Consider the following 25,364-nt stretch of genomic DNA (forward strand, 5'->3'; position numbering starts at 1 on the left):
AAGAAAAAAAAAAAAAACAGAAAAAAAAGAAGAGTATTTTGTGGTTGTGCCTATATCCTGCTTCAAAGTGCATTATGCAATGTACCCAAAACCCTACCCTTGTTGTTTGTTCTCGTCCTACTGATGTTTCTTAATATGTGCTTTCAGTGGAGGAAGACACAGAGGAGAGCTCAAGATCTGGTAGAGAATCTGTGTCCACGGCAAGTGACCAGCCATCCCACTCATTGGAGAGACAGATGAATGGGAACCAAGATAAAGGTGACAGAAAAAAGGCTGGAAAGGAAAAGAAGAAAGATCGAGATAAAGAGAAGGATAAAATTAAGGCAAAGAAAGGAATGCTGAAAGGCTTAGGAGACATGTTCAGGTAGGTGCTTTGCAATCAAATGTAGAATGAATTATAAAAAGAAGATGCATTTTGTAGTTACTTTATGTTGTGACTGTTTGCTGAGGCCGTATTTTACTATACAAACATATACATCATGTATATAGGCTGATCTCTCAGGTTTTGAGCCTATGAGTGGTGTCATGAAGGGCATGCAGCTCAGAATGGAAGAGGAGGAGATGGCTGGCAAGCTAAAGGGGCTGCAGAGGAAAAAATGATTTTAAGCAACAAGCTGGTTGGTCTTGGAAAGAGTCTTTGGTGATGTCTAAGCAGCGCACATATCATTTGACAGGTTGAACATTTTTGAATTTTTTTTTTTCCTTAAACTGTGCTGTTCCTAATACTCTACTCAGAGCTCATGCATTACTAAAATAGTTGGTTTATTTGCTTTACTATTAAGACTGGTATCATGGAGGCATGATCCGAAAGAGATGAATCAGTTTGAGATTGAAAACCAGCATGCTCCTCTCAAGGAAAACAGGCTCTGAATAAGAGTGTGTGCTCTGAGAAGCCACAGTCGAAGGGGTCAGTGAAAGACTTGATTTTTACCAAGCAGTGAGGTTTTTTGAAAGGAACTGTCTCTCCAGCAGTCATAAGTGATCTGAAAGGAGCAGACTGCTGAGGGACACCCTGCTGTTCTGGGTAGATGGGGAAACATGACAAGCACCTTTGATCACTTGTGGCAAGGAGGGAGAGAGCAAGAAAATCAGTCTTTTAGCTATCTAGAGTAAATAAGTATATTTCCAAGAAAAAACAGTATTAAAGCAGTGTTTGTATATGCAGTGGTTCATTGTTTAATTTTGAAGATAGCTGTATTATTTTAAAGCTTTATTAACAATGATTCTGCTCTGAGAACATGTAAGTGGAGCTTCGGTTAACTTTCATTCTGTTCCCTTCTTTATCCTGTAAAACATGAATTGAACTGAGGTTGTTACTGCATAGTTTCTTAAGAGTTGTTTTGTGTCTGTAAATTGTCTTTACAAACTTAGTTAATAGAAAACCTAGTTCATTAGAAAATATTAATTAGGGAAAAAAGTAGCTAATCAGAAAATGCTAGTGTAGAAAATCTGCTTAGAAAATGCAAAATAATATTAGGTTGTTAGCATAAGCCACAGAATACCAACAGAGTCATAGGAGATAGTCCTATATGTTGGGTAAAAGGAGAGTAGCCTGGTCACATGCAAGTCCTGTGAGGATGTCTTCATCTTCTAGGGGCCTAAATTCAAGCCTGGAGTGAAGAGTTGCACCCTGTGCTAGGGGAGGGTGGAAGGTAGGAGACAGGAAATGCTGACTGGTTCTTTTCTGCAGTCTTTGCCATTCTTATGCAGCAGAAACAACACGTGAAACTGAGGCTCATTATACATGATAAATTCTATGTGCTCTAAGTAGCTTATTGGATACTGTAAGTGCTATTTTGTGAGCTCAGTCAGAAAGTGTTTACAGCATCTGGAACACTTGGGCAGCTCCTTGGTCCTCATTTTCCTGCTGTGTAACATTCCCAGTACCCAGAGGACCGTGAGATAGCTGCTTCCTCTTGCAGGCTGTGGTATGCAGGCAAAGGGCTGACTTGCAGAGGGTCCCATCCAAAAAGAGGAGCCTTCATGTTCTAGAGAGCTGGCTCAGAGGAGTGCTTCTTGGCTCCTCTCCACCCTCCAGCCTTAGAGCCTAATGTCTAGTGTTCCTGTGTAGCTCTGAACACTCTAGATGGAAATAAGTGTGAAAGTCGAAATTAATACCATTTTTAATCAGGTGCTTGCAGAAATAGGAAGTAACCTTGTCTATATGCTTGATATAACACTTCTGAAATCTTTAATCTGGAAACAGCAGTAATTTGACTGATAGGAAGATCCGATGATTGCTTTGTTGTTTGCTCTTTCTAACAGTCAGTCCTTCCTCGAGTTATTTTTTTCCTTCACTGCCATATCTGAGTGAACTTTACTTTTCAGTCTCTTAATTAACATGAGAGCAGTGCTATCTGGATGGAGTTGACTCCTCCTGGATCTGCAAATTAGCTTTCACCTTGTCAGCCCACCCAAGAGAGGTGCTCCTGGCAAGTAGGAAAATGCTGATTGAGGGAATTAAGCATTATGCCTCATTTCTACTCGATGCTTGATTTGCTTTGTCGGCAGGCTTCTCAATAATGTTTGAGAGATGGGCTTTATTATGTCTGCAAGACAAGCTACTGCTTCTGCCTATAACACACTTTATTCTTCTGTACGTCTGACACACGTCGTAGATATGAAGTAATCACCGAAAGAAGTTGTGCGATAGAAAGTAACGACGACAGGAACATTCAAAATTCAAGCCATGATCAAAGCATAATTGGATGATTTCAGTTCTGTGCAACACTGTGATTTCTTTGTAGTTCCTTTCTTTTTTTCCTTTTTTTCACTTTTATTTCTTCCTTTTCAGTGCTTTTACCTGAAAATAATCTTTCTACATTAGGTTCCATGGGCAAGAACGTTTGTAGAATGAAATTACTCTTAACTGACACTTTATTCCAATGTCTGCATTTAGCCAAGGGGCTTTTTATTGCCTGTATGCAAACTGGCAGCTCATAAAGTGGAGTCTATGTGATGTATAAAAATAAGTCTCCTTGCCTTCAGTTAAAATCTTAGGATTTGCTACTGGGATCTTCATTAAACTGTACTGTGAGATGGAAAGTCCCACTAGAGAACTCTAGGTTACATTTGTCCTTTAGCATCCAGTCGTCATTTCTAAGAAATCCTTGGATGATTCAGATAGCAGGTCAAAATCATAAGTAAATCTTTTAAATGCTTCCATTGTCTTACTGCATGTATCAAACATAGTGAAGAGGATTGACATGACCATGAAGGAGAACTGTAAAATTCAGGATGTAGCTTGTGTGACTCTAACACACATGACTCACGCTATTTTCAGAGGACCTTTGCTGATATTAGGCTGTGGACAGTCTGAAAGTTCACCCTTTTCACTGTGAAATAAATCTGTCTGAGCATGTGTGTATTTCTTTTTTTCAAATTGACATTTCAGGGCAGAATGGAATAATTTATTTAAATTTGTCATTTGACTGAGGAGTCTCTTTTTCTTCACAAACGAATATAGGGCAGAAGTTAACCTATAAAAGTGTTGAACAAAAATATTGGTCTATTGCAGGAGATGCAGCTGCTGCAGAGTTTTGCTTACACCTGAATGTGTTTTACCTGAACAGTTGCATCATTCCTGTCTTCCTTATCCCTTCAATGGGTTCATGTACCATGTCCTGTGGCTGTAATCACATACTGAACGAGAGGCTGTGCACTTCCATCTTCTCCATTGCTGACATATAGGTAGTGCCTGGATGGTCATTGCCAGCTGAGCAAATACGAAATCCTGCTAGTTTTTTTATTTCACTGCTAAGAAGGCTGAGTGGATATATGTTTTGATATAAGGTTTACAAAAATCTGTATGCTTCTCCAAGTGCAATTTAAAATATATTTCCTTATTTCTACTTCTTGATAAAAATCAACCTAACAAAAAGCAATCAGTTGATAAATAAGTCTTTGTAGTACTGCCTTAAGAAAGAGGCCTCTGTTTCAAACAGTGCATCTGTAATTAGTGCTGATAGGGATACAGTAATTTAATGGGCTTCTATGCCATGTGATTCTTTGACATTCCTCTCTTGACACAAAAAAATTGTTTGTGCTGCTGCCTCGTCCCCTCCTCTTGCCTCTGTCTTGTACAGGGTATTTTCATTTATGAAAGTGGATACCCTCGGGATGTAAGATAGGGAGGTTTGAGATTGTTCTTATTTGTAGGTCTTGGACAATGACGAAATGACAGATCTGTGATGCTGATGATCACTTACGATCCCTGTATTTCATTCATGCCTATTGCCAGTGTACAAATTTGGATACAGTTTCTAGGTGGATGACTGCACTGGTGAAGTAATAGGCAACTGAAGTGGTAGTTCCACATCTTTCCCCAGCTGCTTCAAGCATTGTAATTTTCCTCTATGCTATTCCCTGAACCATAGTTCTGTAAACCAGTTGAATCATTGTGATTATGTCACTTCCTTGGAGCATTAATTTTGTTTGCAAGAAAGTAAACGATCATGTTCTAGAACACTGGGGAGTTTGTATGGAAGAACTCCCATTATTAAGTTTTCTGACAGAAAAAATATGTCTAGCAAGTGGTCAGTCTCAGGAAAGGATGTGTCTTAGGAATAACATCTTTAGAAGAAACTCAAGTACCAAGATGTTGAGAATAAGAAAAGAGAAAATGCATCTCTGGGTTTCCAAAGGGAGGAATGGGAGTAGTAGGAAGGCCAAGCTGTCTAGTCATGTCTTGCTGGAGATATTGGAGAGATAGTTACTGCCTGATAATAAAAACCTGCTGAAACAAGTAGACTTTGATATGATCATACAAAATATGGATTTGCAAATACAAATAGTGTGTTTGAGTTTGTGGGAACTGCTGAGGAGAACAAAAGATGGGGGGGGGGGTATGAACATTGTATCTTAACTGAATTTAAACAAAAAAAATCTGCATTGGTTTTGGAGGTTGCTTATGAAATAGATGTAATTTTAAGCAACTGTGGATAAGTGTTTAATATGAAATAAGTACATTATGAACTGTGGGAGTTAATACCTCAGTCCTGCAGAAATGTAACCTTTCAATAGAGAACATAAGCACTGTATATTGAAGTCCAGAAAACAAGGCAATATGCTTAAAATTAATCTTGTGTGTAGGTGTTTTCAGGAGGGGTGTATATTTCAAGATCTGGCCTCTAATGTTGATGGAGATGTAAAGCCATAGTGTATGGAAACTGATCTTTAATTCTTCTCTTATCTATTTGTAGCATCCAGGAGAGTAAATCAATGCACTGGATAGCCAATGCAAATGAAATATTCCCATATTACCATTAAAATCTAATCCTAATTAGATTGAATTACATTTAAAATGATTACTGGGAGCCTTACAGTGTTGTATCTTCCAGTTCTGTAAGAGGAAATAATTTAGTTTATGACCTTATTTAGCTAAAATTAGATATAGTGTTGTCTTCTTTTTTCTTTTTTTTTTTTTTTCCCCCCACCACACAGCTGCTTCTAAGGTGCACTGGACTTCTCTGGATTCATAAACATATTATTTGTACCTTTGAATTACACATTTCAACCACGTTAGCCATTTAAGGCCTCTAACTGGGCATTTGGGGGAGTAGCCTACATGGATTTTTCTTGTTACGTGACTTGCTTGTATCGCCTATTCTGATTTTCATTTAAGTTTTCTTATCATAATGTCTGTAAGGAGATGAAAAGCAAATCACAAGAGTTACACCATTGATTTAGTAATTACCTTCTTTTTAATTTAATAACAACCTTCAGATTTTTAAGCAGGCACATGACAAAAAGGTATCTGAGTTGTGTAAAATACTGTTGAATTATACCCTAATCAAAAGGACTGGAAAATACCTCAAACTTGATGAAATAAAATTTTTGGTCTGATTTTCATCATTCAGTAGCTTAAGAAGCAGTAATAATGGCATTTTCCTTGGAAGCATGACTAAAAAGACTTACTGGTGAATGGCACTCTGCTGATGTATGGACTTATATAAAACATGGGAACAAGCTCACAAAGTTAGAATTTTTTTGTTCTTTGTTGTTCTCCTCATGGCACAAAACACCATAAATCTTGAGCCTCTAGAAGGTAGAGGAGGGTGTTGCTTAAACACCTGTTTGTTGTAGCATTTCAAGCTTGGAAGCTGGTTGCTCGCACACTGAATTGCACCTGGTTTTGCTAATGCTCATCTGAGAACGTCGCCGACAGCTTGTGGTGCTTGTGCTGAGACTTCCATCAGGAACGCAGAGCTGGGTCGTTGCTCAGGTAAATGGAATTTGGGGCCATTTGTGCTCTGCTTTTTGCCTGCTGCTACTATGAGCCAGCTGGCACAACCGTCATTAAGCCCACATCTGCTTCCCCGCTTCTGCTATGAGCTGGAAAACGTGCAACCCACTACAATCCTAGAGGCAGGGTCTAAGCTCAATCCCTTTTCAAGCTTCAGAGGAGGAGCACAGTCCTTATCCTGGCTGCAAATTGGATAGTTAGTGGCATCTTCGTCTCTGTGCTAGTCTTGGCTACTTTGTCCTGATCTGTTTTCAGAATTTGAGCTGGCCACTGGGACATGCAGAATCAGAAAAGCCTTTCAAATGAAATCAGCCATGCAGCAAATTGTCATCTTTGATGCAGACAGTTACCCAGGGCTTTTATAAAAGTCTTTCAGAGCATTTTCATATTCTTCCTTCTTTCCAATTAAATAAGGGACTGAAAGAGATAAGCTTGATTGAAAAATAACTTTTCTTTTTTGGAAAGGCAAGCCATGCTCCTTCCTTCCTCTCTGCACTTTTGTTGCCTTCCTGGTTTTCGCTGCTTGTTGGAATCAGCTGCTTTGAGGAAACGTGTTTCACTGCCTGCAGCCCCAAACACACCAGCTTTTGACTAAGATGGCATTGGGGCAGAGGGCAGTGGAGTGGCAATTTCATGTTTCTGAACCAAGCAACTTCACATAGTCTGCCGGGGATTTAAGGAATGCAGCTTCATTCAGTGGTTCATAAACTCTGTGACTTTTAAACAGAACACAGAAAGCACTGGTATGTGCTTGTGCGAGGGAGACTTGAAGTGAGAGATTAACAGAAGCGTATGTGGCTTTCTAGTTTATCATTCTGACAGAAAGCAGGGCTTTGCTATATGTATTCTTAGCACTGGATTTTCCCAGAGTAAATCTTGAACTTGTAAATCTGATGGGGATATAGTGTATCTTTCTTTTTTTTTTTTTTTTTTTTTTTTTTTTCATTTCAATAGAATGGAGGCTTTTGTTTCTAACATGCAGAAATAGGTGTCAGGATGGCCTGTTACTAGAGACAAGTTCATAGTGGCTGCTAACGTATTCTCCCAGTATTCTTCCTTTGCTTGTCAGCAAGTTTAAATAGAGAACCTTTGACATCTACAGCACCGTCTCTGCCTGCAAAACAAGCGAGGGAGGCAGGCAACGTGACAGCTGAGCCCTCCGCCATCCTGCCCAGCGTTCTGCAGCGCTTCTCTTCCAGGCCTGCTGGATGAATATAGAACACAAGTGTCAAGGATGACACCTACTTTATAATCCCTGTAAAGCAAGCCTTTTTAGAAAAGAATTTGTTGACAGTTCAGAGATTCAAAGTCAATTTCAGTTTTAGCTTGTATAGAAATAGAATTTTTTCCTCCACCTGATGTGATAATTGAAGAGTAACTAGGCTGTGTGCTAGTTCCTAACAAAGCATTGTGAATAAATACTGTCTTGAGACATGAAGGATCTGTTAGGTGAAAAGCTCTATTAATGACATTTGTTTCATTATCTGTTGGAAATCTTGTTTGGAGATTTAATTTGCTACTGATAGCACCTGTACATCGGTATACATTACAGATGCTGTAGACTATGTAAATCAGAGTCTTCTTTGAAAATCCTTTTTAAAAACAGGAATAGGAATGTTGTCTTAGCTGAAAATGAATGCAACTTAATATATTTTTATAGCTGAAGATGACATAAGCTATTAAGTCATAGTTACTTGCAGTACTTAAGTTGGCAGCTGCAGGACATCTGATCCATTTCTAAGGCAAAGCTCCAACTTGCTACAGCGTTTCACGTCCTGGGAGCAATGATGTGTGTTCACAGTGCATTGGCAGGCTGATGCCTCCTGTTAGGCTTTCCACATCCCACTGTTGTGCAGAGAAATAGTCATTAAAGAAAAAATTATAAAACACCTCAGTGAAAATGGCAAAATGGGTGTAAGCCAGTATGATTTCTAGAATAGAATAAACTGTGAGCCCCTGCATTTGGCTGAATGCAGTAAGAAAATAGTGAGTATGGGGCACTCAGAGGGCTTATTTAGGCTTTTAAATTGTTGTTTCAGGGAAAAGTAAGAGGAATGAAAATTTTGCAGAGAAGTAAGAAAGAAAAATATTAGAAACACAATGACAATAAGGTATGCAAGTAGTATTTCCTCCACTTTGAATCTATGATGACAACTTCTGGAGGGAAAAAAAAAGATAGGATTAGGAGGAACTAAAGAGGTATTGAAAGTACTGCACTCTCAGGAAGAGAGGGATCTCTGCTTGGTTGAACTCCTGCTCGCAGCAGTCCAGCTTCAATATTTCATCAGCTGAGTGTCACGCCCAGTTGAGTTTCATATATCTCCAAGGGTGAAGACTCGTCAGCCTCTCTCAGCAGCCTGTTCCAGTGCTTAACCACTCTCCTGGTGAAAAGTATTTGTCCTCAGTGAGAGGAGATAGGAACAAGATACACTGAATATTCACTGGTACAAAATATCTGAATCAATGAACATGTACTTACCACTTTCATAAAGTAAAAAGGCATGGATGTACAGTAAAATTGTCATCCCAAAATTTGAAGTTTTAAAGGTTTTTTGTGATGTGTGATTACCCTCAAGGACTTCCTGCCCCCAAGAATGTAGGAAATAAGGGAGCTAAGCATGCACTTTTAACTGTGAGGCACATGCATGCTAAGTGTTAAGGAAGAAGTTATCTGTAAACAAGTTATTTTTACTTTCAAGCATCTTACTCTAAACTGTCTTGGATGGGGAGGAGGTATTATTTTTAATTCCATTCAGTAGATTCTTTACAGTTTGATGTAAGATCATAAGAATACAATCACACAGAGTTGAGTGATGGCCGGTAAGTCCTGTACCCCCATACTTTCTCTCTGACAGTGGTCAGTAGTAGCTCCCATGGGCAGGGTTCCAAAACAGGGTTACTGTATAGCAGTTCTTCCCACATCTGTCCTCCAGGCTTTCAGTGCTCTGCAGGTCAAGGATTTCTTGTGACAGTGCCGTTGTGCCCAAGCACAAAATATGATGTGTGTATGTTCTGTTCTGGGCAATTTGTCCTGTTACTGACAGTTTGGGGTATATTTTACCTAACTCCAAAATAATAAAATTGGTTGTATATCATATGCAAAAATGTCTGTTAGAGACTGTGTAGAATGACTGTTATATCAAGGAGCTGCTTTTACACTACCAGTGTGGAAACCTGATTGCAATGCACGCCGGTAGATGTGACTCATTATGTCAGTACTTTATTGCACTCGGGTAAGCATGTTTGCAAAGTAGCAGTAAACCTTTTGATGTGCAATAACATTTCAGTAGTTAATGCAGTGTTGTGCTATGTATTAATTTTTACTGCTTCTGTGCAAACTTACCATAAGCAGAAGTGCAAGAGGAGACTGTAGATATTTGTAAAATAGACTCTGCTGGAATGCATTCAATTCGTCAACTAGTTTTGCAGTGTGAACTTGGGCTAGCTGGTGATGTGGTGAACAGTAAATTTTGAAATGTTTACTTCTGCAGAAGAAAAAAATCATGGTTTCTACAAATGTTAACACTTTTTTTTCAGGACTTTTTGTGATATCAATCTTGTAGTTCCTAGTCCTAAAATGAAAAATAACATAGCACAATTTCGTGGAACTACATGGTGGTCTTAACTGTTTTCAACAAATATAATAGCATACTACTCATATGGACGTTTGAAAGGGATTTTATTATACATCAAAACTGTGTTGGTAATGGGCTATTGCTAGAGAAACTCTCTGTTAGAAATAACTAGTTCAGTAGATATATTAACTTAATAGACCTGTCTTTGTCAATGGAATCTGCAGAGTTAGTCCTGAAGCTCTTTTTTGCTCACAGCACCAAAATCTGGAGTTTGGCAAGTTGCTTAAGCTTTCAAGAGGAACTGTTTTCTCATTTAAAAATTTAGGTGATAGCTTGTCCGTGCTAGTGTCTCCAAGGACTTTGATGTCCTGTGCTGTTTTCTGTTTTGTAAAAATATGAAAGATTTGTATGCTAAAAGGATATGCTATCTACAGCTTCCAGATGCTGCTGTTGTGTTTAGTTTTGAAGGTGGATGGATAGTGGATGGATGACTGAAAATGCATGTAGATTTCCTTTTTTCTGCTATGCTGTTATAGGTAGTACTTAACAAGAAAATGTCTAATCAGAAACAAAGTTTATGGATTAGCTCTAAAAGTTCTGAAAGAGAGGATTTAATAACAAAAATGCATCTAGAATCTTAGCCATATCAGCATTTTTAAGTACCACAATAATGAAAGTAGTATATTTTTATGCCGATTGCAAGTGCTGCTAGCATATTCAACACCAGGTGTGCCAGCAGTATTTAGGATGCAAGCTGAGTTGCCATTACACTTTTCAACAGCTACATACCACAAATAAATCTCAAATATTTCACAACGTTACTATAGATGCTAGCTTTGTCTTTAACCCATAGTGCTAAAATCCTGAAATTCAAAGTACAACATGCTATCATAAGCAATAGTATCAGTTGCAACGTTACAGTTAAAGTATTTCTTTTCTCTGATATCACTGAGCAGGTAATGATACCAACAGTATTATCATCTGTAACTGTCAGGAGTCCTGGTATCATTTGTGGAGCTCCAAATACTTTGCTAATTCTGTTAGCCTTCTATAATTCCAAAAGGAAGAAAACTGCTTGTGTAAGATACATAAATAAAATGTGAAGACTCAGTTCCATTTTCATTGTTTTGTTTTTGTTTTTTTTTTTAAGATTTATTTTAGGCTATATATTTAGAAGAAATATTAAGATGGCAGTGATAATTGATGTATATTGTGTGCATCACCAAGCATGAGCAGAGCTGATCTCATCTGGAGAACATCATCTCAGGAGCTTGATATCTTTCGTGTCAAGATTGGGTTTATTTTAAACATCATCTGTCCAGGTTTTTAAATATAGGCCCAGTCACTCACTTCTTATATTGCCTGAGTGTGAACAAATGAGAACAAAACTGTCAGCATGTGTGGGATTGGTCCAGGTCTGAGATCTTCTGTGCTTGGAGCTTATTTGTATGGTGGCTGAAACAAACAAAAATAAACATAACACACACCCCCCATTTCTCACCTGTAATTATTCCCATGCAGCTCCTGGTTTGTATACCTTTTCCATCTGAAATGAATCTCTATTCCCAGCTTGGCCCTGCAATAATCAGTGGTATAAATCGCAGCTGCTACGGTTATTTCAGTTGCAGTTACTGTGAAGACAGCTCAAGCTCTGACGCCTGGCAGCTATAGGATGCTGGGCATCTCCAGGGCTCCAAGTAGCTCTGGGCAAGCCGCTGCGCCAGCTGCTGAGGGGATTTGCTGCCAAACTTGGCATCCCAGCGATGATCCACCTGAGTCTTGTTGCACCCACTCCAGAGATGGTTTGTTCTGGTGGTGCTGCTGCAGTGCAAATTCTTGTTCTTCACTTTCCACCCAGAAGATACTGCATATGTAAACTTAATTTTCATGCCACAGGGCATCAGCTGATAGAATAGACAGAGGTGTGTGCAGCCAGCAGTGGCATGTTAATGTACACTAGCCAGAGGCTTGGCTCATGCTGTGTCCTCTGCCTTACTCCTGTCTTTATAGCAAACTTTCAAAATAATGTGCCTGTTATTTTTTTGCCCTCCATTTTTTAGGACAGTGCAGATTCAATGTAGCTTAATTGAGTTGTGCTCTAGATCGCCTTGTAAAACTATCCTATTGGCATAATTTATTTGCCTTTTTAATTATTTGGGGGTTTTTATCCCCAAGGAGAGTTAGGTGGCAGTGTGGAACCCAGGACGGGGCAGGAGACTTTAAGCTGTAAGCTACAGCTGCCAGCACTTGGGTGCTGCAGCTCAGCGAGGGGAATTGCTGTTGGGTGTTGTAGGCATCCTCTGAGAAGAGAATGGTGGCTGCACACTTCTCTGGAGTTTAAGGATATTTTGGTTAGACAGTGTTGTTTGTTCTCTGTTGGAAATTTTCTGTGCCTTCCCTACCTCCTTTAAGTGTAAATATGTGAATGAGGCTAAAGATATAGAAACATCACTTATTGCTTAATTTACCCTGCAGAGGTTATTTTCCAGGAGACGTGTATCAAAAATGATTTTCAGTAATTGACAGGAAAAGTGCTGACTGACTTATTAACATTTCTAGGTAATGAGATCTGTAGGGAAGTTTTAATCTTTGAAAGGCTCCAGATGAACTGCCAGTAGTTTGGTTAACTTCTTGTGTGTCTATGTTAGCCTTTACAGATTTTATACAGTTTAATTGCAAGACTAAGTTTTTGGAATATTGTTACTCCAATTTCCTGGTCTAACTACCTGGTGAATTACATCTGTGTCCTCATTTCTCTGCCTATTGCATGTGCTTAGTGAGCATCTTTAGCGATTTTCTCATTGTAGCTCATGTTTATGTAAGGCAGGCCATGCTCATGGCATGCAAGCAAATGTTTCAGTTATAAAATGGAATTATGAAGACCATTCATATTACTAAGGGTTTTTTTTTTTAGTTTTTCTACCAGGAAAGTGCTGAAGCAAATTTCCATTGCAACTTTTCTTTTTATTTTTTCCTTTTTTTTTTTTTTTTCTCTCCATCTCCCGAGTGCCAGTAAAATAGGTGTGTTTTTACGTTTCATTAGCATTTCTTATAAGGTCTGCCTTTAGACCAGTACCCATTTTCTAAATTGTACTTCTGTAGGGTTGGAAAAATCATGGTAACCAGATGCAGTATTTGTCTCTGGCCTGGCAAAGTGTTAGATTTAACAAAAGAAGCTAATAGAAATGTTCAAATTGACCCTTCTCATCATTTGGACTTCTAGGAGCTCAATCAATCTCTCATTATTATCAGAGTTATTCACGCAGAGGCAGAAGTGCTCGTATTTCTCATAATCAGCCCTTGAGCCAGATGTAATTTGCAATTTTGAAGCATTGTATTTTGAAACAATAATGCATAAAAATGAACAGAGCAGGAATTAGAAGTATAGTTGTGGAGAGAACGCTTTGAAGAGTAGCTGTGGTTGAAACCCTCTTTCAAAGCACTCTTGGTGGACACTGATAATTAGAGGCATACAATGTAGGATTATTAATACCTAAATTGGTCCACAATTTTTAAACTAATCCACGGAGTATGACAAATGCAACAACAGGAGTGTGTCCATTTTGCTGCGTGGTTGCAGGGCAGCAGTTGTCAGGTGGGTAGCACTGGGGTGAGGGTTTGTGACCTTCTCAGTACAGTGTGAGCAAGAGAGGTCAGCTGGACTTGGCACCCAGAGCACTAGGAAGGAGCATTTTACTCTGACTCAGAAGTATTGCTTATGTTATGAATTGCTTCGTTGTACTTTAGATAGTCAGGCACCTGTTAATAGTAGGCTGCTGTTGATATATAGGATTTTTGAAATTTCTTTTTATTCCTATGTATGGTATTATCTATTGCAAAGTAGAGGGTTGTATGTCTGCTTTTATGCGTGTAGTCTGTCAAAGACGATTTAAAAAACTTTTTCAGGAGCCTGCTCTTTACTTTGTAAGTGAGATGTTATTTTTTTTTTTTTTTTCAATTTGTATATACAGTTTTTCAATTACTGTTTAGCATCTTACTGCCCAGTACTGAATTATCTAATAGAGCACTGAAGAGTCTTGATGGGCAAATTCTGTCTGAGAAGGAGGCACAGGAGCATTTGTAAGTACATTAAATGACAGTAATGAAAGGATATGTTGCCCATTAAGATTGTATTATCTATTAAAAGACTGAATTAGCTTGGCTGTGTCACATGTATGAGCTACTTTGTTCAATGACAAATAGCACACTCTTAGCGTTACCAAATTTAACCTTGGGGCAGGTAACTTTGTGGTCAATAACTACTCTTTTTTGAATACATATACAAAATTAAAGAGTTTTTGTCACACTAACAAACTTTAAAATGCTTAGACTGCTATGAAATGTGAATTAAAATGTTATGTACTGTTTCTGTGGCTGCTCCTGTCATTGATGATTGCTAACACAGTTGTCTCTAAGCAGAAGCTTTCTTTTTTATCCCTGATTCCTTCAGGGATGCCACAATCCACAGTTTAACAGGTTTTGGCTGACCACCATGAAAATGAATTATTTATGGTGACTTTTAGTACACTGTGGTATTGCTTACTGAGTTGATTCGGCCATACCACAAAAGAATCTCTTGTCTGTTTGCTGACTTGCTGCTCTCTTTTCAGTATTATAGTTGTAAAATTATTCCTGCTTCCTTTGACCTTCTCAACCTGTTTTTAAAGTGCAGTAACTTGGGTTAGTTGTTAGCTTTTTTCCTTATTTCTTGTGATTTGTTTATTTATTTTTATTATCTATTATTTATTTATTAGTGCTATCAATAGCTCCAGATAGCTTTCAGCAATCATGAGTAGCAATTCAAGAAGATTATCTTCTGTTTAGAAATTTGCAAACAGATGGTCTCTCCCTAAAAGAAATCTGTTTTTAAAAGTTCCACCAGTTCCATATTACGCTGAAAGTAAATATTACAAACGCTTAAGTTATGAAAAGAGAGCGACTTAGTGTGAATAATATTCTGCCTGTTGTGTCATGCCTTTCAGGAAACGTTATCAGAACTGTTTATGAAAATAATTGAATGAAACCTCATGACATGTCGCTTGGCTTGGCATCATCCCCATTTTCTTTGAAGCTGGGATACTGATTCAGGAAGATAGGCAGATTAAGCTTCAGTGGCTGAAAACAGTTAGCAACCCCATATGTTGCTTCCATTCTTTCCAGGAAGATGTTGTTGGAGTCACCAGTGATGTCGCACATGAAGTGTTGCCATTTATGTGCCACCCGGGCTGTTGGCTTTGAATAAGCTTAGTTTGGTGAGATGTACCAGAATCCCCACCTGAACAGTGCTACAAAGTTGTTTTTAATGTTGGGAGAAGGAGGCAGAGGCTTCTGGGAGAAAATGTGTGAATATAACATAAAAGTCCTTCATGTGCTTTACAGTACTCATCACAGGGTGGCAGCTTCAGAGAAGGCTGATTATTTGGAGTGATAAGCGCTTTGGTTCTCCTGCTTTAACTTTCTCTGTTCATGACTGAGCATGTGAGTTTATTGCTTGAAGGCAAACTTCATTGCTCTGAAGAGGCACAAGTGTACCTTTCAGAGGTATTCTTTTCATGAGTTACCTGTGTCCTTTGGTAAAGCGTCTTGCCAGGATTGGGACAACAGAGTTCTCCAGGAACCCTCCTGGCAGGGGTTTTCTGCTGAGTGTTTCACCAGAAAGACTGTTATTTCATCAGTTTTAGCACAGGCAAGGGAACTTGTGGAAAATGAAAAGTTATAAATGTCCATTTAAACTATGCCCACAAGCTCCAACATCAAGGTGCCTTGCTCCTGCTGCATGTTCATCAGTGCTTCTGTATTGTCTCAGGACAGTGCTGCTGCTGAGTCACTCCAGCAGTCATTCCATTCCCTCCTAACAAGTAGAATTTGATCTACTAATTTAATTAGATGTGATAACTGGCTATTTCTTGATATCCATTGCAAATATATAAATATTTGCACTTACAGGAATATTTTTTTAAATAGCTTTTGCACAATTTTACTTTGGAAATCCTTAGTCATCACTAACCGGGCCTATTTTTATTTATGTGCAGTGTTGAATCCTTGTTTATGCTTAGTAAATATTTTTTAGCAACAGAATGTTTTTCTGTGTCACAACAATCTTTTGCAATACAAATCTTCTGATTTTACTGATGCACCAGGGTGAAAAAGATTGCAAAACCCTTGAGTAGTGTTATGTTGTGTACATGTGAATGCTGTTTGCTATTATGGGGAAAAGAGCATGCCTTGACGACAGAAAGCACTAATAGAATAGCTCAAGACACTTATATTTCAACTTAGAACTTAACATCTGTTAATTTTTAATGATGGTCTTTTTTCTATTAAGGAACATAATGCTACTGAACTTCTGTCTCAATCAATTTTCGTGTTTTTCATTAATCAGCTAATGCATGTTTCTTCTGTAGCTCTTTATTCTAATGAAATATGTGGATGATTTGGCAGAGGACAATGATCTCATCAGTAACACATCAGAGTAATATCCATTTAGCAGATGATATGTATATTATTTTTGCTATCTCAAGGAAGCTGATATATATATATATTCTTTTAAACTGAAGCTATTTCTGAGATGAGTTGGAAGTGTGGAATTTTTGTTGCTACTGCTCATACATCCCACTTTCTTCATTTGTTGTGTGTGTATATTTACTTATGCAAAATCATTTACATGTTCCTTATGTCTATGTATTTTATATACAGTTCACATATTTTATATATATGGCATAACGTTGTAGCTTGAGCTTGTTCTTTAAAAGTTCTGCTACACTGTCTTCTTTGTTGAGCCTCATATTGTTTGGTTGCTTTGATGCACTGGCCCAAAGCCACTGAAGGCACTTGCTAGTCAGTGCCCCTCTGTTGAGTGCAACAGGCTTTGGATTAGGCCACCTCTACATTGGTGACACTCATGGAAGCAAGTAAGCTTGAAAGTGAACTGGCTAGGGACTGACAGAGAGGTTTGAGTATGCATTTTAGTCCGATTAGATTATCCAGAGTTTATGGGATTTCCTATTCGAGGGTCAAGCTTTGGGCATATAGGTCTGTGTTCTTGCCTTTTTATTAATAATAATGTGACAGACTAGTATCACAGGGTCTGAGAATGCTCTTTTCCTCTGATGCAACTTAGCAGTTACATTCTAGAGATCATACTTTAAAAAAAAAATGGTCTTCATACATTTTTAAATTTCTTCACTTAGTGTGATTGCTGTTGTTGGCTGAATTTGAAGATTAAATCTGTGGATCTGTGAACATGACTTTGAGCATTTACACTTATCTTGAAACTTTCTCTAACCCTTAACATAACAGGAGAATTAAGAAACTATAAATTAAGTAGAACCCTGGAGTATCTTGGAAATTAGAGCAGCTGAAATCTTACCCTCTTTCATCAATTTCTCACACTCTTGGGTAGACAGGGGTATTTTTAATTTACAACCTGTATTTCAATTAGTCATATGATTTTTATTTCATGCTTTTCCTTATGCAGTTACAAAATAAAATTAAACTACTTCTTAGCTGTACTTTTTATAACAGGATTTAGATGAGAGAGATACTAAGTAAACTAGCTGTCAGGTGAGGTAGTCTTCCTATATTTATAAATGTTGATACTGTTATAGAGACATTATTCTATAACCATACATTATGTGTCCTGAAAGAAGTATTAAGCTATGTCTATGAAGAATATGTTTATGAACAGAAAAATATTTTTTTAATTATTTGTGGTTTGGACAAAAATATGCACTTTCCTCTTTATCTTTTACCATGAGTAACGATATTCTGTGCTCTGTTTCTAAGAATTCAGAGCTGGGGAAGTGGTGGCCACATGTCAGTGTTGTGCTGCCATGCCTGCAGGTGCTCTACAGTCTCTGGTGTAGTTCAAGCTTTAGCATCAGAACTTTTTTCATCATGAATATGCTAACTTTGTGAGGCAGTCATGTATGCCGTTTTGCTGCCCATCACGTGCACTGACTTAGGTAGGACTTTTATAGCTTACAGTCAAATTGTTGGCACTGAATTTAGAAAATGACAGCAGCTTGGAATTAGATTCCTAGTACTGTTTGGCTATCGGTGTCACAGATGCTCCTTTTCTGCACTGGTTTGTTGTTTGGTTTTGTTTGTTTTGTTTTGTTTTTGGTTTTTTTTGTGTTTTTGTTTGTTTGTTTTGTTTTGTTTTGTTTTTTTCTTTGTTTGTTTGTTTTGTTTTGTTTTGTTTTGTTTTGTTTTAATTCCAGCAGTAGGTTCTCACTGTTGTTTTTAAACACTGTCCTCCTTATAATGCAAGGGGCATTGCTGTGCACAGATCCTGAGCAGTGGAGTTCTCAGATCTGCTTCAGAAGGAAAGTTGTAATTTCATTTGCATTTGTAAGAACTGCAACAAGTATCCCAGCAGCCAGGCTGGAAGCAGTGAGAATGAGACCGTCACGGGTTCAGACAAGTGCCTGAAAATCTCCCGGTGCTTCGGGCACTCGCTGACGGGCCGCGTGCCGCGAGAACAGCTCCTGCTTCTCTGAAACGACGAGAGAGGGCTGCCATCAAAACATTTGGCAGCATCCTCAAGGCCACATCCTTGCAAAAGTCTGGAGTGTCTCTGCCACAGGACAAATGGATGGTGACTGCTATTTTACAATGGAGATATTGTTAACAATTGCACTTTTGGACTATCCCTCTGGAGGCTGTTCCCATTAAGTGAGCAGTCATGTCACTGGGGGAAGGTATTACGTGGGTGTGCCGGAACGTTCAACCAACGCGTTACGGAAGAAACAGTACTGGAAGCAGTACGGTTCCAAATTTGGCATGGGTATGGGACATACATCCTGATTCCATTTTCCCTTCCTTTTGAGTAACTGAGCTGTAAAGAAGTAAGCTTCACAATGATGCGAATGCTGGTGAGTTGTGGGGAAGGTGTCACACGCATGGAGCAAATCAGGACTATACCGCTTGCACACATAAGAAGGTGAAACTTTTACAAAGGTATCCCAGATCTTTTCACTGGGATGATGCTTTCAAATTGGGGTGTTTTAAGTACTGGGTGTAATTCTAGGGACCTGACTCACGCTTTGCTTCTTTGGACTTGCACAGCTCCACAAGGGCCACTGCAGAACAGCAGGAAAAGGCTGTGAGGACAGTGCAGGGTGGCTGTGGGTTGTGCTTTTGGTGTTTTGAAAGGATATTGCCTAGACTTCTTGAATTTCAGTAGCTTCAAAGCTAAATAATTTTTATTTTAAAGTGTCCTGTTTTACGTAATAGTCATGAATCAGTGTAGGAAACCTCTGCCTGAGGAAATTAGGAGGACTGGTGGTTTTGAGTGGCTGATAGCGATGTAGTCACCACAGTACAGCTGAGAGAGTGTTAACAACTTGCTTTTATGGTGTGCCTTAGTACTGCTGGATGCTGCTCTCCTGCAGTTAAACTTGGCTTGAATATTAGTGTTAAATAATTTGTAAATGACTGATTTATATTTGGTGCTGAGGATGCTGATTTGGGCTGTGGGTTTCATTATGACTATAAATTGTACTTCATGGAGTAAACACTTTCAATAGAAATAAACAGCAAACACACACATTGTTAGCAAGAGTGATCTTACCAAAGCCTTTGAATGATGTTTGGAGTGGGGAGTGTTGACTGCTTCTACAGAAATAAAAGGGGGATGTGTGTGTACATATGTATCCCCATCACAGTTCTTTTAAAACACCTTTCTCAAGCACTTGGTGGAGCCTGGAAAATGGTTTTCCTTTGTCTGGTATTTCTACTGTTGTAAGCTGAAGCTAAAAAGAGATGATGTTAGACTTGCAATCCTGGTGCAGAAGAGAAATCTTGAACTTGTAAATATTTTTGCACAGAGGTCTTGATAAGAGTCTGCAGGCTTGTTCAGAGCCAGACTCATTTAGGGCAGTGTGTTTCCAAACTGCTCTGCAGTTCCATGACTTGTAAGTGTCATGGAAACGCCATCTGTGCAGGTGCTGGTGTTTAAAACATGAAGCCACAATCAGGGAGGGGGGAGGACGGTGTTGGTGATTCTGAGTTTGAGTGTAGGGACAGTGCAGTTAATGTTGCTGACCTCGTTACAGGCAGTGGTGATTCTGGCAGATCTATCACTTCTGCAGGTGACTAAGTCCAGAGAAGGCAACTTTGCAAGACAACCGTGGTTCATACTCTGCCACGCTGTCCACTGCCAGGATGACCACAGAGCTTGTCCAAGATGGGCACTGGAAAGTCCCCAGCCAGAGTGGGAACAATATGGCCAACCTTTGCAATGCTTGGGAAAGGACCAGAGATGTCTTCTGGAGACTTTGTCAGGATGGTCCCTGAGGGCAGAAGGAACGTTTGTTTCCAGATGTTCAAAAGAAAACCCTGAGAGAGAAGAAGGGTTGTTGCCACAGCTTGCTCATGAATCAAAGCAAACTGAACCCTCCTGCTGCTCCGAGCGCTGCCTGTGTGGTATAGCTACCTCTGCTTCTGTTGAGACACATCATGGGCATGGTGTCTTCTGGACTTGGGCAGTTGGATCTGGAAACTCAAACCGTTGGTTGTTCCTAGGTTTGCGCTATGTATTAACTTTAGAAGTACTCTCCTCACAATCGTGCAGCCTGTCCAGATGTTTACTAGATTGCTTACAGGGATTATTAGAGATTTCCTATGTACTTTTTTTTTTTTTTTAATAAGATATTGATTTCAATGTATTTCTGTTCATACTTGCAATGAACTGATTTATGGTGGTAGAAGTTCTGTTTTGCTGCCAAAACCTAATGGACACTAACTAATTCAACTTTCTCCATTTTCCTTCTCTTTTTTTAACCACTAGTTCATTTTCAAAAATAAAGTGGCTACTCCAAAATTTGGTTCCTTTGATTTGCTTGACATTTTGGATGGGTCATGGAAGGGCAGGAGACAGAAGCAAATGCAGGCATCCCAGAGATGCTGTGCTACAGTACCACATATGTTGCATATCTCCTTGCAGCTCTGTGTGTTCCATCAGTCAGACCCCTGCCACCCCTGGCACTCTCTGTGTGTCAGGATAAAATGGCTTGATTCCACTGTTCTGCCAAAACTCCTGTCTTGGCTAGAGGATTTAGGGCTATTTTAAATTAGCTGTACTTTTTTTGTCTGGTGTATGACATCCAGAACTTGATTGGAATCTCTTGTGTCATATATGTAAATGCTTTGTATAATTGTTTTGGCTACTCACTAATAAATAGGTGGGTGTTTTAAATTATATTTACTGGTGTTTCTAGTCACTGAGTTTAAATATGTCAGTTTTACATATAACATGTTATAAAATCAGAGACTTTCCTGTTTTGTGTTTCTTAACCCTATCATATTGTCTGCCTTTCCCTTTTCAGATGATTATTAATGAACAATTTTAGTTTTTAGATGCCTGCATTACTTTGGAAATGAGCAATCTGGAATCTGTGGAGAACAGCCACACACTTGAAAGTTTGTGTACGTTCTCCTGTGCTGTATTTTTGTGGTGTGTTTTTAAGCAGCTGCACTAAGAGCCGTAAACATGGTTATGCAGTATAATAATATCTCTTGACTGAATGGCCAGAAATTAATCATTCTGCAGGGTCACTGTGTGCTGCATCTTCAGTCCATACAATGGCTTTGTACTAGAATCAACAGGAACAAAATGGAAAATACTATCAATGCCTAGTTGACTCTAAATAATTTAAACAGTTTATATTCATGGGTCAGAAGAAAGTTTTAAGAAGTCTGTGTTTTATTCCACTGTTTGTGAGCATGCGATTCATCCTGTCCACACCGTTGCTGGACTTTTCACATTTCTTTCAGTGCTTTCATTGCACTTTTGATGTGAACCCAAGTGTGAAGTGCCACAAATGGCAGTATGCTCTCATCTGAGTGCTTGATTTGAAAAAAAAGTAAAATTCTCGATGCTTTTGACACGATGAATGATCTCATGTTTAATAGATATGTATTACAACGAGGTATTTTTTAACAGGTATGTGTTATCCCTTCTACCTTAAATAGAAAATGGTCATCTAAAATTCACATATATTTAGGGGCTGTATTTAAGTCTTTGTTTATTTCACTCTGCACAAAAGTCATTCCTTTCAGAGTTAGTCTGAAATATCTAAGAAATAGATGCAGTTTTGTTCTAATAATAACTGAGTTTCTCAAAAGCCAAACTGTGCTTTCTCTGAAAGTTTAAAAGAAACCAGTGGAATGTGCAAATATGGAAGAAATCTAAAATACTTGAAATGTAGCCAGCAGAGGGGAAGAGCAGATGTGAAGAGGGCAAACACTGGTTGGCAGCATCCTGCTTTCTCTGGGACAGCCCAGCCAGCTCCATCCCTCCACTCACCCTCCTTGCACTGGAACAGCCTTGGGGAAAAGAGTCACAAGTAATAAAGTTTAAAAAAACCTTGGTGCTGAAAGAGAAAAAAATTACAGTTTTGGATGGTGTCCACGGTGTGGTGAAACTGCTCTGGTGGGGCAGGTGTGGGGGTGGTGCTGTGCTCTGGGCGGTTGTCAGACATACAGTGCTGGGTCTCTCGCAGTTCATGTGTGAAAGCCTTTGTTGAATGTAAACTTCAGTTGCGTTCTTTGGCAGTAACAGTGTTGAGTAATTTCTAAAACATTGTTTTATTGTGTATTTAAGAGTAGTGACCCCAAAATCCTGGCAGAAAAAAAAAAAAAAGGAATGTGGTTCTGTTTTGGTTTGTTTTGTTCTCTATAGTGAGGAATTCTATAAACTTTTTAAGAAGAAAGAACTAAAAATAAAATAACCTATGCAAACAAAACCACAAAGGAGCCTGAAAATACTAAAAATTGACATTCTAAGGTCGTTGCGCTTTCCTTTCCTGGATTCCAAGCAGCCCTCCTTGGAACACTCTCTTTGTCATAGGAAAAGGAAAACACAGTTTTGTTCATTTCACAAGTTAGATCTTTTTTTGTGTGTTATTAACAGGTTTGGCAAACATCGCAAAGATGACAAGAGTGAGAAAACTGGTAAAATAAAAGTACAGGAAGCTCTTACTTCAGAAGAGGAGAGAATACGAATGAAGCAAGAACAGGAGAGGTAGACTTCAGTATTTGCTTAAATCTTGATAGAGAGAGTTTGGTTTTTAAATTAAATGACTGAAGTTCAATTTTCACTGACAAAATTTCCCAAATGTTGATATGTTTATATACTTTAAATAACAAGACAGAGCTGGATTTATTTTGGTCATTAGTATCAACAGCTTGTTTGGCTGCATGAAGCATCTTTTATAGACCCAGAGCTCCTTCTCTTATTAAGGAGGCTGAAGCAATAAAATGAAATGTTTTCTCTGTATATCCTATAACTGATTTTATTGAGATTTTCAGAAAACAAATGTTTATATAGAATGAAGTATACTTTGTATATTTTTTCAAAGTCTTGCATATCTAGTCTTTTCATTGACATATTTAGAAAAAGCCTAGGGGTAATACTTACTAGTATATTTATCAGTGGAGTTCAATCTATATATGTCATGCAGTCTATTTATGGAATTATATGTATATTAAACTGCTAATTGTAAAATTGAGTGGTGAATACCTCTATTTTTCCTTGTCAGCTTCCCTTTACATTAAAACACTATATATGTCATATGCTTTTCTGAATATTTCCAGTCTACTTTTCATCCTGTCTCTTGTAGCCCTAGATAATTAGGGCCTGGACTCTAGTATTTCTTATATCAATTTAGTCAAAATCTTGGAAGACTTAGTTTGTAAATTAACTAGTATTTGGGGTTGTGCATGGACAGAAGACCCCTTTGAGTAGACATCACTTCAGTAAGGAGACAAACTTTAAAGGGTTAATAAAGTTTGAATGCTTAATGGTAAATAGATTCAGACACATTTAGCAGTGAAACTGAACTATGAATTGGAATGATTTATCTAAAAATTATTCTATACCTCAGCTATAAATTGAGGATTGATGAAGGAACTACAAAGGGAAATTTTGTTATCCTTGTACAGGAGGTATGTCTAGTTAGTCCTAATGATCCCTTTAACTATCACCTCTGTGTACCTTGGTCTTCTGCAGGTAAGAACAGAAGTTTATAAATTATGTCTTCATCACTCTAACAGCTCACTGGAATACAGCCACAGTAACTATTGTGTAGTCTCCTCAGTTAAACCTAAAATGGTTTTCTTTCTTTTAGGGTTGAAGGATTTACATTACATTTAAGGCTGGTTAGAAGTGTACATTTATTAGTGAAGAGCAGCAATAACTCGATAAACTGCAGAAACTTTATCATTTGTGACCATCTGTTTATGGAAAATGTTTTACTCTTTAATAGACATGCTAGCATAAATTGATATAAGAATTTTTTCATGTCTTTTTCCATCCATTCTGACAGTAGAAGGTGGCTGGATCATAGTGCTTCATTGTTTTTTACTTGTCTGACTTTTTTATTGTCTCTTTTTTAACAAAAGTTGAAGCAGGGTCATTAAATTGTTCCTGTTTTTAAGAGTAATGTGCTTTCAGATTAAATAGTAAAAGGGAATACTGGAACTGAAGGAAATAAATGACTTGGGATATGAGGGGGTTTCTACAGTCAACTTCCATTTACACATGGGCAGATCAGACACTTTGTGGAAAAACACCTGCCAGGGTGCAGAGCCATTGAAAGCTCACTGCGTTGCTCCAGCCAGCCCAGGGCAGGGAGGAGGTCAGCCCCATGTTCACAGCGACGATCCATGGCTTGGTATGCTCTGCTGAACCCAAACTTGACTAGCACAGAGCGTTGCTTAGTAACCTTAGGTCCCCAGGAAATCAGCCCTATATATTTACTCAAAGACCTGAGGTTTGAGTTAGTAACATTTTCTCTCTCTTCATTCTTTCTCTTTGTCTCTCTGTGTCTCTTTGTCTCTCTCAGTAAGAAGGGTGAGAGTATAGACTGTCCATGTGGTGATGTAAGAGAGGTTGCATTAGTCACGCTGAGTACCAAGGTAGAATTATGAAATTATTTGCACAGCCCCCAATGCATGGAGCAAATTCCTAATCCCTGTCCATCAAATTATACTAACCGATTTGAATCTTCCCTGGAATCTCACTCCTTGTGTGTCATAAAAAGAATTTTATTTGTTCATTGAAACTGCAGAAAGTGCATGTGCCAGAACTTCGTAACAGCTTGATGTTGCCGTAACACGGGTCCTCCTTCCCTTACTCTCTTTCCTTAACTGTGTATTTTCTTTCCTTTGTGTTATAAGAGAATGCAAGTTCTTCGGGGTAGTGGCATGTACAACTAATAAAAGACAATAAAATAGCAACCAATTGTGTGAGGTTCTTCCTTATGTTTCTGAAAAATTCACATGTTGATTTGGTTCATAGTGACAAAATATTTTTGCAGTCAGATTGCAGAGAGTTTCCTTTTGATCCTGTAAAATAATGATGCTAGATACAGGCTATTAATGAAGAGTACTCTTGCACATTAACTGAGCAATTCCACAAAGTGCTTACTAGGAGACAGAGTAAAATATTACTGTCAGTGTTGCTTCATAGTGGCTTCTATTTTAAGTTTGTTTCTGTGGTTTCCCCCCCCCCCCCCCGTCTTTTTTTTAAAAATATAAAT

At 38.5% G+C, this 25,364-nt stretch overlaps 1 protein-coding gene across 1 annotated transcript in view; it reads left to right on the forward strand.

Annotated features, from left to right (window-relative positions):
• The window catches only part of PARD3 (par-3 family cell polarity regulator), a gene marked incomplete at its 3' end in the record, with an annotated part of 183,209 nt that overhangs the window by 142,256 nt on the left and 15,589 nt on the right, over positions 1–25,364 (forward strand). Inside the window, exons 18-19 of the mRNA XM_008949412.1 lie at positions 148–364; positions 22,736–22,846. Coding sequence (XP_008947660.1) covers positions 148–364; positions 22,736–22,846 — 328 coding nt within the window. The remainder of the gene's footprint in view (positions 1–147; positions 365–22,735; positions 22,847–25,364) is intronic.

The sequence above is a fragment of the Merops nubicus genome, unplaced genomic scaffold (assembly GCF_000691845.1).
Source record: "Merops nubicus isolate BGI_N331 unplaced genomic scaffold, ASM69184v1 scaffold7491, whole genome shotgun sequence".
NCBI lineage: Eukaryota > Metazoa > Chordata > Aves > Coraciiformes > Meropidae > Merops > Merops nubicus.